This window comes from Apaloderma vittatum, unplaced genomic scaffold (genome assembly GCF_000703405.1).
Source record: "Apaloderma vittatum isolate BGI_N311 unplaced genomic scaffold, ASM70340v1 scaffold10, whole genome shotgun sequence".
Lineage (NCBI taxonomy): Eukaryota > Metazoa > Chordata > Aves > Trogoniformes > Trogonidae > Apaloderma > Apaloderma vittatum.
The window spans coordinates 13,634-29,095 of record NW_009693730.1 but is presented as its reverse complement, the minus strand read 5'-3'; the positions used below and the strand labels follow the sequence as shown (position 1 = coordinate 29,095).

The window sequence follows — 15,462 nt, the reverse complement described above, 5'->3', positions numbered from 1 at the left end:
TTCTGCTCTTGTAAACTTTAAATACAGCCTTTAAATCAGGGTGAGCAACCAGATAAGGGCTTCTATTTTTGCCAGCAGCCAACTTGTGAATGACACAACCTCTAACCCCTTCTTGAGTTTTCCCATATGTGAGAGGAAGAGTAGAAGATACAGAGCTCTTGCCTGGCAGCTTCCAGGGCGAAAAGGCACTGCTCAAGGACCAGAAGTCCCAACCATCTGTAAAGCCAGGATGTTTTAAACAGAAAGTGATCTGCAAGCTTTTCTAATTCGTTACATGAACATTGGAATGCTACATGGGGATTTGTTTTTCTGTACTTAGGAGCTTTTAAAACTCCCATCACTTCCAAATACATGCAAAAGTCACTTTCAAATTAATTTTATTTCATCAAATTAGGATGATATTTGCTGATGTGTATAAGAATGACCATTTTGTGACAATAAAACATACAAGTCTCAGTTTCCATTCCATTTTTCCCCTTAGATATGTGCTTGGAATTGCTGTAACACTTGGAGAACCCCCATAAACAAGGAAACGTTCCCCTCAAATTTACATACTTATTCCTCAGAAAGCATATCTGTAGAAGATGAATGAACTTTTGAGAAAAGGCATTTAAATTGCCTATCTAAAAGATATATATAACCCATGTGTTTGGCTTCAGGCTATAACTAGTAATGGGATTTTAGAAATATTGGCTTAAAGTTATACAGACCAACTATGAATTTTTTTTTCTTCCAGTGGAAACGTTTAAGGATGCTCAAAAAATATCCTATGGGAAAAAAATATTTAAAAAAAAAAAAATCAGTATCCCAGATTAGAGAGAGCACAGTACAACAGAAAGCTCCACCTCTACAGTAATGCACTCTTTTCCACTGTCAGGTTACACCTCAGCTTCTGAGTTCCCAAAGGTGCACAGAGAGATCAGCACCACTGGAGAAGAGCCAACAGCCAAGTGACGGCTGGGGGCACAGTGAGCCATGTGGAGGCATGTGTACATCTGTTTAAGAGTCTGCAGCATAACCCAGCAAGACTGAGGTGGGATCCAGGGCTGAAAATACTCTACTGTTAGCTTGTTACAGGAAGGAAAAGGAAAAAAAAGAGGAAAATTGGAAAATTTGATTTGAAAAAGCTGTGACAAAATTGGGGCCCTACCAAGAGACCCTTGATCCATTTTTGCCCAATACTTGGTCTCCAACTGCAGCAGTAGATATACAGGGAGAACATGTGAACCTGATCACTGTGGGGCTCATCTTGCTCATAGAATCATAGAATGTAAATCCATGCTGACTATTCCTGATAACTTCCTTTTCTTCCAATTGATTAGAGAGTGCCTTCAAAACGAGCCGCTCCATCACCTTCCCAGGGATGGAGGTGAGGCTGACCGGCCTGTAGTTACCTGGGTCCTCCTTCTTGCCCTTTCTGAAGACTCCACTAGCATTGGCTTTCCTCCAGTCCTCAGGCACCTCTCCGATTCCCCATAATTTTTCAAAGAAAATGGAGAACGGCTCATCCACAACATCAGCCAACTCTCTCGGCACACGTGGATGCTCCCCGTCAGGGCCCATAGATTCGTGTGTTTTCAGTTTTTGTAGTAGTTCTCTAACCACATCTTCACTGACCAGTGGAGAGTCATCCTCACTCCAGTTTTGCTCCCTTACTTCCAGTGACTGGAATTCCTCGGGGCTGGTCTTAGGAGTAAAGACTGAGGCAAAGAAGGCATTCAGTAATTGTGCCATCTCTGCATCCTCTGTTATCATATCTCCCGCCCCATTTAGCAGCAGACCCACTTTTTCCCTACTCTTCCTTTTCTCATTGATGTATATGAAGACATTTTTCTCATTTTCTTTCACTTCATACTTCACCACCACCCACAACCATTGTGTTAAGGATGCTAAACCAGGTATTTTGTCTGTTCCCTTTTAGCAGATGTTAATGATACCTGTCCATGAACATGTCTCATGGTTCTGAATCTCCTCACACTACCAAGAAAACCTCTTTTGCCAACAAATCCCAGAAGGTGACTATCTGCTCTGTAAAGATATCCTTTTTTTGCTGTTATTAAACCTCACTCATACAGTTGATCCCTGGTTTTAGCATTGCTGGATTTGATGAACAACGTTTCTGTATTAACTTGCCTATTGTCCTCACACAGGCCTTTCACTTGCTGCTGTTGCACCCTGAGCAAAAGCAGTTTACTGATATGATTTGTAATTACAAGTGGTTAAAGAATTAAGAAACAAATTCTTCTCCTCATTTGATTATGGCTATAACTGCAAGCCAAAGCACGTTTGAATGTGCCTGATGGAATATTCTTTTAAAGTATCATCCTGACTGATGAACACGAGGACCTCAGAATTATCTCATGAAGAACCAGTCTAGCCACACTTCATAGAATCATAGAATTGTCAGGGTTGGAAGGAACCTTAAAGATCATCTAGTTCCAACCCCCCTCCACCACGGGCAGGGACATCCCCCACTAGAATAGGCTGCCCAGAGCCCCATCCAGCCTGGCCTTCAGCTTGAAATGAGATGGCAAAAAGAATACGTCAAACCCTTATGTCCTAGAATTCTGTTTTAATGTATTTGGACTCAGATATTTTTTCCCCATACTCTGACCTAAAAGATTCAAGATTTAATCCTGCTGGTTTAACACAGATAAGTTTATTAAACAATTGCAGGACCCAGTGTTTAGCAGTAGCATTAGCAGACTAGTATTTTACAATTAGTTTTAAAACTATGCAATCTAAAAAATGTTTTGCTAATGACTTAAAATAGGTGAACTGTGAAGAAAGATTTAAAGATGTTGTTAGCATACAATTTTTTTTACATACTTTAAGTAATATCCATACCTATTATTTAGTAGAATATTTGAACATTTGATATCTCTGTGCAAAAAGTTCTTCTTATGGCAATAGGCCAAGCCCTCCATCAGCTGTCTCATAAAGGACTTAATATGATTTTCATTAAAATGAACCAAACCAGATTCCAGAAGTCCCATCAAGTCATGGTCCATATATTCAAACACCAGGTAAAATGCACCTAGGAAAAGAAAGGGAAAGGGTAGGAGAGACAGAGAGAGATTGATTTAACAGTAGTCCAAAGCATTGCTGCTCCCTACTTTCAAAAGTTGGAAGTATTTTTCACACAACTGTTTACATTTTCTGAAATATTTATAGCTGTACCTCACGTCCAATAGCAGTAATGAAATACAGCAAGGCAAGTTTTCATAAAACTGCTTTTTCATATAAATAATTACATTAGTCAATTATTTGTGGGAAAAAAATATAATGCTACCAACAAGGCATTTTAGATAGACATGTACTCTCCCTTAGCTCTCAACCTCCATCAATCTTATTCAGAGAAACATTAAATGGGTTAATATTCTCTATGTAAAGTTTGGGAAGAAATCTAGAAACAAAATAGGTACAGTATTAGATTCATCCGTCATGATTCGGTGACTGACTTTTTTTAAACTTTCAGTGTGGAATTGGGTCAAAAATAAGCTTGCTCTTCTCAGACTAAAAATACCTCTAAGACAAGACAAAATGAGAAAGCAGAACTAACCTACTAGCAACGGCAGCTCTGCAAAGACCAAGTTCATGATCCAAGTTGCCGCACACATACATTAAGCATAAAAGAATCTGATCTTATCTCACGTTAGCCTGTGTAATTCCAGAGATAAAGCTATTAAAGCCAAGACTCTTTGATAGATATAAGTATCCTTAAAGAGGAAAAGTGCTGAGTGCTTCAGAAACAGCAATAACCAATTTCCAGCGCAACCGCTATTTTTTAATACTTAATTATTCCCCTTCTTAACTCCGGGGCAGAGGAGACAGCGCAGTCCCCGCAAAGCAGTGGTGGCAATGCAGAAACCACATTTGAGTGGGTCTGTCTACCTTCCAATTTCAAAAGCCTCCCCTCCTCTAAGAGATTTCAAAGCCCCCACTCTGAAGTACAGATAGCTTCTGCCCAAAAAGAATTTATTACAGGTTCTAGTTCCTAAACAAGAAGTTTCAAGAAGTTTCAGAAGTCAGTGAAAGTCTTGGAGCAATAATGACAAGTCAGCCAAATTGTAATGCACTGACTTGTTTTCTGGCACAGTAGCTGAAAAAGGAAGAAAGAGTGCAAATCCGTCTGCTATTTAACAAACAGAAAAAAAGATTACTCTTAGAGTGTTTAACCTGTAAAAAGAAGGTCAGTGCAAAGCACCTAAACCACAGGCTGCTGCGTAACATGCTCAGACTTAATTTTTTTTTTAATTTAGATATTTTTGTCCTACTGTATGCTATACGGAGGAAGCAAAATACTGAATGTAAAATATCCCTATTGGCGTGTACAGAGGAGGTGGAAGTGAAATAAGTAGGTACAACCCAACTCCACCACTTCAAAATGAAAGAAAGAAGAATTAAGAGCCATGGAGAACTAAAAATCAGCTGTGTTACTATTTGCATAACCAAGTTCACCAATACAGTTCACCAGTTCAGCACAGTGCAAGCACAGAGGCTCCTAGTCTTGGCCTTTCAAAACAAGACACTCAGCAACCTGATGTTAGGTCCATTTCTCTGGCAACTGCTGAAGTATGAACCACAGCATATTTTAAAATGTCACAAAACAAAACACCCAAGAGTAACACTGCAGCACCAGAATTATCCAGATATGCCCTTTGGAGGATGTCAGTTCAACAAAATCAAATACCAGAGATCCTGGGATCTTCTTGCTCTGGAATACAAAGGGAAGGGAACTCGGTCGCAGCAGCAAGCTACACACTGTGTGTACGCAACAAGGAGAAAGACTGGGAAGGGTCAGTGGTGTCACAGACCAGTCCAGTGAGATCAGCTGAACAAAGCCTTCTTGTTTACAGGGAAAGTAGTCTCTGTGCCCTGAGCAATTTCCTGCTCTGCCACTAGCTCCCCAGAATTTTTCACCACTATTTATAGCCAGCAATCACAATTGGTATGCTCAGAAGGAAAGCTGACAACAACAGAGATTATTCATAAATAAAACAGAGCTGTACCTGGGAGATGACACCCAGTTATTTATATTTTCTGCAACTCTAATTGAGAAACGTACACTAGAACAGTATGAACCCTAATTGTTCCTTCCATATTGGAACAAGAGCAATTGCACAAATCCATTACAGTTGTGCTTTACTACCTATTATACAATGTTAAAATTTGTTCTGAAAAGAAAACCTGTCAAAGTTGAGTCTTCTTCATTGGTTATAAGAAGCTATTAGTCTACCAGCCTTGGCAGACCAACCATTAAAACCTGGTTTCCAGTATTACTCAATTCATATTTGGAAGTGATCATAGCTAGAACAAAGGTATCGAGTAAATCAAAGTGAAACTTCAGTTAGTTTATTTGTGGTGCCCTCTTCTGATACAGAGATGTATAGCTTCAGTCAACAGACTGTTACTGCTATCCCACTTGATCATTTCAAATCTCTATTGCTTTTCATCAGATGAGGGATCTGATCCTTTGTAGCAGGGAAAGAAGCTAGAGATACTCAGGAAGACAAAAACAGGAAGACTTCACAAATGAACCATGCACCAGCAGAAGCCTGCTTACTACAGCATAGTCTGAGTTCAAGTTTACAACCTCCTTTAATTCAATCAAAACAAATTTCTCAAGAAGGAAAGCATAAAGAAAAAAATTGTTCTTTATGAAGCCAGGACATTTGATAACTTCAGTGTTATGTTTTAAAATGACCTTTTGTTTCATGCTACCTCTGCCCAATATCCACACTTCCAGAAGCAGTATCGTAGAAATACCTAAAATATGCAATCCAAATGAACCCAGAGTTATATTTGACTGTAATGTTACTTACTGTTGTTATGTTAAAGACCTGCACTCCCCAGTAAGTACCTGTGGGGGAGAGGGAGCCTACAGTCTGTTTCCACATGCTGTAGCAAAGCACTAACAGTGGGGTTTATGTCTTGGGTGCCCCATTTCCTTCTTATTATTCTGAGACAATAAGAAATCTTAATGTCACTCTGCATGCTGATGGAGCAGCAGCTGGAACAGCTGAACAGTAGTAAAATCATCGACTTCTGAACATGGGATAAGAGATAGCAGCTGAATCTATCAGGGAGCTATGCAATAAATAAAGGAGACTCACATGGATGAGATCAATCCTTGCCTTCCTCCTTTTGTCTGCACTTAGAAAAATCAATCTTTTGGACCATTTTGTCAGCTAAGATTGATAAGGTTCAGTAAGTAAGGTACCCACTTAGAACAGTTAAAGAATTAATGTATCTACTCCTCCTGTTCATGTATTTCAAATCATGAAGGTCTAGCAGTGGTTTTCTTAAACAAAACACAAAATGAGCTGGAGTATAACACTGTAAAGCCACACGTAGAAAACAGGTAACCCAACAAAACAGGGCCTTTCGTAATAAAAAAAGGATTTTCTGGGGGAGCCAAGAAACCTAACAAAACACACTTGGCATTTTTGTGACACAGGCAGGCTCTCCATTGTTTTGGACTGTCATCAAATCACACAGATCCAATAAAACAGGACGTCAAGATACACGTTTGTTCCCAAAGTAAGACACAAGTGCTTTGGGCTGAGGCTGGGAATAGCAGGGGAGAATGATCCAAAAGCCTATATAGATCACAGCTGTTAAGCAAATACTTTCCAAATGTAATTTCATAGGGAAGGTGCTCTGGGTTTCTCAAAACATCCGATTAGATACAGATTAAAGGACCCAGGAGACCACAAGTGTCTTATTATGTGCACATTTTAATTTGATGCCTGTATAAATGTATTACAGTAGTATCCTGAAATACAAAAATGTCTAAAATAAATAAATAAATCCCTGCCTCATTCAGTGCATGATATGTACAATGCTGAGTAGCTGAACAGGTTTTCAACATTTTGTTCTGTACCCACCATTCAGAATTACACTATATCAGGTTTTCATTTCTCTAATAAGCCTCCTCAGTCTCTTCTATGCAGTACATAGATTTTTTCCCCCAATTAAAGATAATTATATTTACTCTTCCATTTCCTTAACATTTCTCTTCCAGTACTCATGATACACTGTATTCCAAGAGTTTTAAACACAATTTTGTCACAGAGTTTAAAAACTAATGAGGAAATTGTCCAGCAATTCCTTCAAGTTCTTTACATTTAAATTCCTTGAAGTCCCTTAAACTAGATATTCACCTTTTATTTCTACTCCCGTTTTACAAACCTATTTTCTAATTTGTAAAACACCAAATTAACGCATAGCTACTGAATTAATCACCTTAAGGAAAGCTTCGCTATCATATCCATTCTTCCACTTAGGTATCACAAAACTTATTAAGAAAAATTTCATCTAATGAAACCAGAACTTTTAACCTTTTTTTAACATTTTCACCCAATATTAAGTTATTATTTGATGCCAGTGTTATTCTCTGATTGCAAGTTCAACTCCATTCTCCTCTTGAAATGAATCCAATCCAAACTTCATGTACATGGAAACATGTTCTGAAATAGGCATACCAGCAAAAGGCACACAGAAACTCTGGGAGTAAACACTGTCCATGTTTCATCAAGTAACTGAAGAAACTGAACAAAAAAATCCAAAAAAAAACAACTCCCACATCCACAAAAAACAACAAACACCAGCAACAACAACAACGAAATTCAACAAAAACACCAAACACCAACAAACAACTCCTACAGAAAGCAGAGGAAAAGTAAACAACACACATCAAAAATCTTTGATTAATAATCAGGAATTTTTCTCATTTTGCTCTAACGTGTATCAAGTTGAAAAGCCACCCAGTTAGGTCTGCACTCATTCCAGAGTAGAGGAGGGCACAACACACATTCTTGCTGCTCCTGACAACTCAGCTGTAGCATGAAAACTATCTGGGTAAGAAGTTTCTATCAGCTATTTAGGGCGCAGCAAGGCGAGCTGTAGATCACTCGAGGCTTCCAAAATTCAGCTCACTTTGGTTTTGCTCAGCTTCTCAGGAAACTCAAGTAAAGCCAGCTATGACACAAGTAGAGAAGGAATCCTGTAGTGAAGGTTCATGTCCTCCGATGAGGACATGATTGCTGTCACAGACTCCTTCCAAACCACGAGCTTGCAGACAGACTAAGTACTCCTTGACGTCTGTGAGAAAGTAGCCTGGCTAGTCATATGACAACATGCCAGAGTCAGTGTCCCTTTGACTCGTGTACTACTGTTGAGATAAACAGCGACTTCACGCCTAAAAAGGTTAATTTGCACTGCAAATCAATTCAAAATTTAATCTAAAGTAAACTTAGATCTTAAAATGAATTACAGAAACACACACACATAATCCAAAAAGATAATACACACAAAGAAAAAAAAAAACACAACAAACAATCTGCAATGTTAACCTGATATTTTTTGTTAGTCTCCCATGCAGTTATATATCCTTCCTGGGGTTAGCAGTTTAAAATGCCTCCAGTTAGTCAGTACACATACTGGTTTTGAATTCACAGCAACAAAGGTGCTCCAAGACAAAAAAAAAAAAAAAAAGACACCTAAGTCATTTTATATGACAGACTCACTGAGAAAACAAACCAGAGCTGACAAAAACCCAAAGAGTCTTTTTTCAACGATTCACATTATAACTGAGGAAGTGGCTCAACTAACTTAGCCTACAAGGTGTCTATATTTGAGTATATCTAAGAAATAGCTCTTTGTTTTTAAGTTCTGTTTTAAATCTTGCTTTCATCAATTACTGTTGCACAGGAAACATCACAAACTTTCTCAGACAAAAAGAACAACAAACGCTAAGATGAAGAGCTTCTGCAAAATACAATCCTCCTGCTCCAAACTCTGCTCCCAAAGGACATGAACATGAATTCCAATTGATTTGAACTATCTCAAGCAAACAAAAAATGAAAAGCACTGGAACAGGTTGCCCAGAGAGGTCGTGGAGTCTCCTTCTCTGGAGATTTCAAAACCCACCTGGACGTGTTCCTGTGTGACTTGTTCTAAGTGATCCTGCTCTGGCAGGGAGGTTGGACTAGATGATCTCTAGAGGTCCCTTCCAATCTCTGACATTCTGTGATTCTGTGACTGAGTTGCCAGCAGACTTGGTCGTAAGCACCAACAGTGTCAGGCTGCTTCTACTACTGCCAAAGCCTGGCACCTACAATTGCTCCTGCACTAGCTCATTACAAAGAAACTTGTTCAACAAAAATGACTGGAGTTCTGAGATTTTTGGGAAAAAAATGAATGGAAACTACAGCGCATCAGTGCTATCAAGTCAAATGAAGCTTTATGTCCCAAGAGAATTAGAACAATTTTATTATTTTCTTTTTTGAACTGTGTGTTAAGCAGACTTTTTTTTAGGTCAGCTGTTACGCAGATACAGGCACAAGACAACACAAACTGTTGAGTCGTGCTCCCATTCCTCAGTTTCTGTGTTCACCTGCCCCCTTCTGAACGATAGCTATGGGCAGAGACACCTACCTGAGAGAGAGACAAAATGGGTACTCCTCCTCACTACATCCAACCTACACATTTTACCTGGTGGGATCATGCCTCAGGATCAAGATGTTGCATCATCATTTCTAATTGGGATTGCCTGCTCCAGCTTTATCCTCAAGCATGCCTCACGCATAACAAAAACTGCAAGCTTAGAAACTTTGGATCTTCAGTAAAGCAGACCCATTTATCACCTGCTCAGCTGTGTATATGCCCAACCTATACAAATAAAAGTGCTGTTTGATCCACTCTATTTCCAACTGATGGAAAAACACAACATTTGTAATGTGCTGCTATTTCTAACAGCTGGTCTGCAAAGAATAAAACCAATCCTATCTATTAAACTTGTTCCAGTCATTAAACTTATATCTCAAGCTGGCCAGTATAAAATACAAATATACTTTTCTTCCATTTTCTTCAAAAGTTAAATGCTGTTGAAAATATTAAGACAACTCAGATACACAAGCGGTTGATAGTCACAGGATTATGTCACTTGAAAACATTTAACAGCTCAAAAAAGGAAAAAGTTGGACAAGCTGAGCCATTGCTGGTTCGCCGTCCAGTGTCGCCATCTTCAAAAGCATCCTTAAAATAAGTTCTGTACAAAGTGTGCTCAACATTTACACAACTGTCAGAAAACCAAATCTGCTGCATTTTAAACTACCAAGATCCAACCAAAACAACCAAAGTGAATAAGGAGACAAGAAATAGGCCATGATATCACAGTTGGCCTTAGACACAAAATTTTTACTTTGTAAGCATTACATTCCAAAGCATAAGCATGGTCATGAGAGGATAAAATACTTCATTTTTTACTGTAAATTGTGCTCGAGTAAGACATCTCTACCATTTTTGTAATGGTTCCCTCTTACACTGAGCAGCCTACTTTTTTGTTTGCAATGGTTTACACCATGAAAATGACTAAATTTCCACCCTCTTGCATTCATTCCCTGCACAGACCGCGATTTGGCCACAATGTGGCAGCTATAAATCCCCATCTCACAACGAACTACTCATTAGAAAAATACAGAATGCAGTGCTCCTCCAAAAAAAAAAAAAAACCAACAAAAAAGACACAAAAATCAAAAACACCAATAAAACAACTTCCATCTCTTCACAGACAAACTGTTATAGGACAGTCTCATTAACATGCTAATGCTTTTCAAGAGATTATCGGAAACTAATTTCATTCTACCATCTCCAGAGAAGCCTCTTCCCTTGCAAATTATCTCAAAATGTTTTAATAAGCTATTAAATAAGAATGAAAAAATAAATTCAAAGCAATATTAAAAAAAAACCACAAATACAGACGTGGGAAAAAAACCCCCACATTCAACATTAATGAGACACACAGTTTGAACTACACCAAAAAATTTACAATTCAGTCCTAGACATGGCACCAAACAGAAACGGAGAAAATTAATTAATGAGTCATTAAGTAGTAAGTCAAGGCTCAGTGTGGTCTCATTAGCCAAGTAGGTTAGACCTAATTAAAACTCAGTACAAGATTCACATGAAAAGCCTAAATCGGCTGTTGCACATTGTCAGGATTTGGAATGGATGCTGACCACCGAACTTACACATATCTTAGAGAAACTCTTTTGCTAGATGCTTCCCACTTCAAAACACAGCCAAAAAAGAGCACATCAGTGCTTTGAGCTACCAAACGTTCTAAGGATGTTAGTGAAAAAAACCTCAAACTAATTCCTGCCTAATTTTGAGAGCTATCTTCTGACTCACCACCATGTCACCTGGTGTTTCTGCTGGCTGTGCAGCATGTATGGCATTTTCTGTGCACACTGTGTGGGAACTTGGGGAGGGAGAGCAGGCAAGAAACACAGGTACCACATTCCAACCCCCCCCCTCCAGGCAAACCATGTATCGAATAGCCACTAAAATATCCCAAAATGACAGGTTTCTAAGACTTGGATCTAAAAGGAAAAAAATGGCCTCCAAAGAATAAACAATCACTCCATATCAAAAGTACCAAGCAACAACGCTGGCATGATTTTCACTGTTTGCTTATTCCTCTTGGCTAAGGCAGTTGCAGTAACTCAAACAAGCCAAACTTAACACTGACGGAACCAAAAGAGTAGAAGTCTGTATGCCTTTTATTTGGGGAAAAAGGCCACTGTTGCCACCACCACACAAACCTTGTTTTTCACTATTGTTCCTATCTTTCTTCTACCCTTCAATACACACATGCCCAACTATGAAAAAAGTAACTGAAGTATAAATCAAATAAAACTAACGCCTACAATGAAAAATCCCTTCAACATTGAGCCTACAATACAAGAACATACTATGAGGAAAATAAAAGGCTAAAAAAGCTCACAATTAAGACCTTCCTATAACTGCCGGCCTCCCTAATCCATGAATGTCAAGGAATCAAACACCTGTTCCTCCCCAGCAAAACTGGATTCAAGCAAATTTTTTTCATTGTATGAAACATTTGCAAAAAGGTTTCTATGAGCAAAAGGCATAGTTGACCTAAGTAAAGGACTTCTACTAGTAATTAAATCAAAATTAAAATTCCTTGTCAAGCATCACAAGTTGCAAACATAGTTTCTCACGTGGCCTAACTTCAAACCCAGCACAGCAGTCTCCTGTATTAAGAACAGGACCAGAAAGAGCCACCCTGGTGCCTGCCAGCGTGCATACCTTTGTCCTTCTTGAAGTCCAAAGCATCTTCCTTATCCGTCACTATTTCCTTCATGTTGATAATGCTTTGGTGATTAAGCTGTCGAAGAATCTTAATCTCCCGAATAGCCGTAATTGGAAACCCTTCCTTTTCATTATCCAGTCGTACTTTCTTTAGTGCCACCATCTCCCCTAAGATAAAATTTACATAAAAAGCATTAAGATTAGCAACCAAACTTGGGATTTAGTACTGGGCTGTTTTGTTTGTTTTGAAAACCGTTTCTGTTTGTTATTATTTCTGAAAGAATAAACAGTTAATATTTTGATGCTTGCACCAATCTCTATGCTGAATGGAAACAGAATTAACCACTGCTGGGAAACTATCACACAGGGAAGCACAACTACAGACGAGAATTTCCAGCTACCCACTGTAAGGCCTATCCTCTTCCTCCTGCACACCTCACTTACCTGTGTCCTGATATTCCATGCCAGTTCCATCAATAAGCCCCCATAAGAGTGACTATCAATGGCAGCTTTAGAGATAGAGGCCTGTGTCCACTCTGGCTTTCTTATTACTACATCACCACACGTTAGAAAACGCATACATAGTCATAAATACCATGTAGTTCAAGATAGGAGGCAGATGACTGAAAAGTTCTCAAATTCATCAGTATATATTCTACAAGCAGAAGCATCACTGTCATGCTTACAGCGAGGAGAAAATGTCTCAATTATTTTACTGCAGGCCAGGCTGGATGAAGCCAGCTTCTGCAAAAGGACAGGGAGCACGATCCACTCATGATGGAGGATATCTGAAGACTGCACGCTGGCTCAACCATTTTGTTCTGGGAAATTTATTGCTGTGTCTGGGAAGTTTATTGACAGCACCAGTATCTTTATTAGGTCTAAAAACCACTTGACTTGCACGAGTTTATATAGTATCTACACAGCAGGTCACAGTCCAGTATGACAGAGCATCCACTTGCTGTGCAAACCAACTGCACAGCTTGTTACAAGGTATAAAGGCCATAAAGCCTTTATACCTTAGTATAAGGTATAAAGTTATAAGGTATAAAGATTATGTAAGGTTATATAAGCTATCAAGTTATAAGGGGTGTGGGTGTATATATATATATATGGGTATATATAAGGTTATATAAAGTATAAAGTTAGAAGGTATAAAGGCCACCATGCTGCTCTTTGCGCAGAATTTGAATCCAAAGCTAACTGGATGGTTTCTCATAACTGTATATACTTGTAAGGACACATTCAACACAGAGAGCAACAGCTTCTACTGGAGACTAAATGACTGCCACACACAGATAGTGTGAAGCCTGCCAAAGAAGCGATACAGTTATCATGGGATTAAAAAGTTAAATGTGCAAAGAACAGAATCCCAAGAGGGCAGGAAGAAGCAGTGGTTTCCCAGGTAAAAGTAAAAACTGAAATCTGTGACTGTTCAACTTAAGAACTAAAGTTTGCAAACTGAGACAAGTGGAAGTGAAGAATGAAGAAGGAATTACAATTACGCTGCTCATTCTTCCGGAGATCAGAAGAAAGAAACTGAGGCTAGTATGCAAACCTGTGCAATTCAGTTACTACTGAAGTAGAAAATTATCCAGCATTCAAAACATGCACAAATAAGCCAGAAGGACAAGCAGTGACAGAGAGAACTACTATTAGAACATAAAACAACCAAAAGCAACACAGAAGAACAGATGAAGAATCGATTTCAATGCATTATCTACTCAAAAGTAGTGACAACATTATTATGTATCACAGTGGTGACTGCTTGCTCATTTGAGCAATAGTTTAACATGAAATTTAAAAATTATAATGCTGTTGTAAAGTCAGTTATACTGCAAGAAAAATACCCAATATACAACACTTCAGGTGTTGCACAGGGGCATATTTTCTTCCTACTGTCAAGTACTGACTACTTGAGCACGAAGAAGAAAAATGGCTAAATCTCATGCACAGTTTCTTTCACTCTTACATCGCTTTACAAATTTCATTATTCTTTATCAACCTGTGCCTGGTGTCATTTTGCTTCTCCCGAGTATTTAGCCTCTTTTCTTCACTAGCTCAACAACATACAGAGCATCAAAACTGAAGAAAGAAGGTTTAGAAATTAAGACTACTCAGTTTGCTTTTAGCCACAGCTTTACAGATGAATGACTTTCCGAGGCACTAAAAGATAACTTCTGATTTAGACAAATGCTAGGTTTAAAACTAAACAAACAAACAAACAACTAAAAGCTTCCCAAACATTAGAGGGCAGAATATCATAAATGTTACTCAACACAAAAGCAAAATATTAGAATTGCAAGATTACATTTACTGTTTTGAACTTACCTGTGTCTTTATCTCTGGCTTTGTAAACTTGCCCATAAGTGCCTTCACCAATAATACCAATGATATCAAATTTATCCACACAGCGCTTTCCCCAGTCTATTTCTTTTTCTTTTGTTTCACCATGTCGTGGTCCACATATTCTAGAAAACAACAAACATTTCTAAGAATATAGCTAATATATCTAAGGATTGTCTTAACTTTCGAAAAAATTCTCAGCACTAAATATTTAAGACATTATTAGACAACTGGCTTACTACCATTAAGTGGCAATAAACCATGCAGTTTGATTAAAGACTCATTAATATTTAAAAGGTCATTAAAAAGCAGGATTCTTTTGAGTAGAATATATTTTAAAGCAACTATTATCACTTCTACTTGCCTGAAGTCTAATAAACTTACTTTGGTCTTCTCTTGCTGTGTAATGGAACTGTTGGTTTCTTTTCCTCAGGACTTTTGGATAAATCAGCTCCTCCAGGCAACTCTGGTGGAAGTGGCAAGTCCGCAAGCAGATGGCGAAGCTTCTTCTCTGCTTCTTTAACTGACTTCATGGAAAGATTCTCTCGCAAGCTATTAAAAAAGACATATTTTTGCTAGTAAGTTAAACACAGGAGAATGATATTAACATACATAAAGGAAAACTTACGGGAATTGTTTTTCAAAAACATATTCTGGGCTGTCAATGCATCAACATTTGAAATCCCTACTCTTAAAAATCTACAGGACTTTGATTTATGATTTAAAAATTTCTGGAAGATGTACAGCAAACTACCAAAATTCTAGAGAAACTAAAAATCAGATCTTTCTGACAAAAGCTGAGATTAGATGACACAGCAAGCCTTACCAGGCCAGACCTCTTCTGCCACACAAGCTTTTTCCCAAGCTTACAGCCTAGACTTCCAAGAATATTTAGAGCTCAGGTACTGCCAGATATCAGAAGCAGAGTGGTAAAATCTGTACTCTGACTGACTTCTCATATAAAAAAGAACATTATCCTAATCCAGTTCTTTATAA

General features: G+C 38.4%; 1 protein-coding gene across 1 annotated transcript in view; it reads right to left on the bottom strand.

The window, feature by feature from the left end:
* The window catches only part of CDK13 (cyclin-dependent kinase 13), a 29,744-nt gene extending 14,833 nt beyond the window's left edge, over positions 1 to 14,911 (bottom strand). The window contains exons 1-4 of the mRNA XM_009864423.1: positions 14,851 to 14,911; positions 14,452 to 14,591; positions 12,118 to 12,288; positions 2,848 to 3,037 (exon numbers count right to left, since the gene is read on the bottom strand). Of these exons, the coding sequence (XP_009862725.1) occupies positions 2,848 to 3,037; positions 12,118 to 12,283 (356 nt within the window). The 5' untranslated portion in view covers positions 12,284 to 12,288; positions 14,452 to 14,591; positions 14,851 to 14,911. The remainder of the gene's footprint in view (positions 1 to 2,847; positions 3,038 to 12,117; positions 12,289 to 14,451; positions 14,592 to 14,850) is intronic.
* Positions 14,912 to 15,462: the final 551 nt, after the last annotated feature.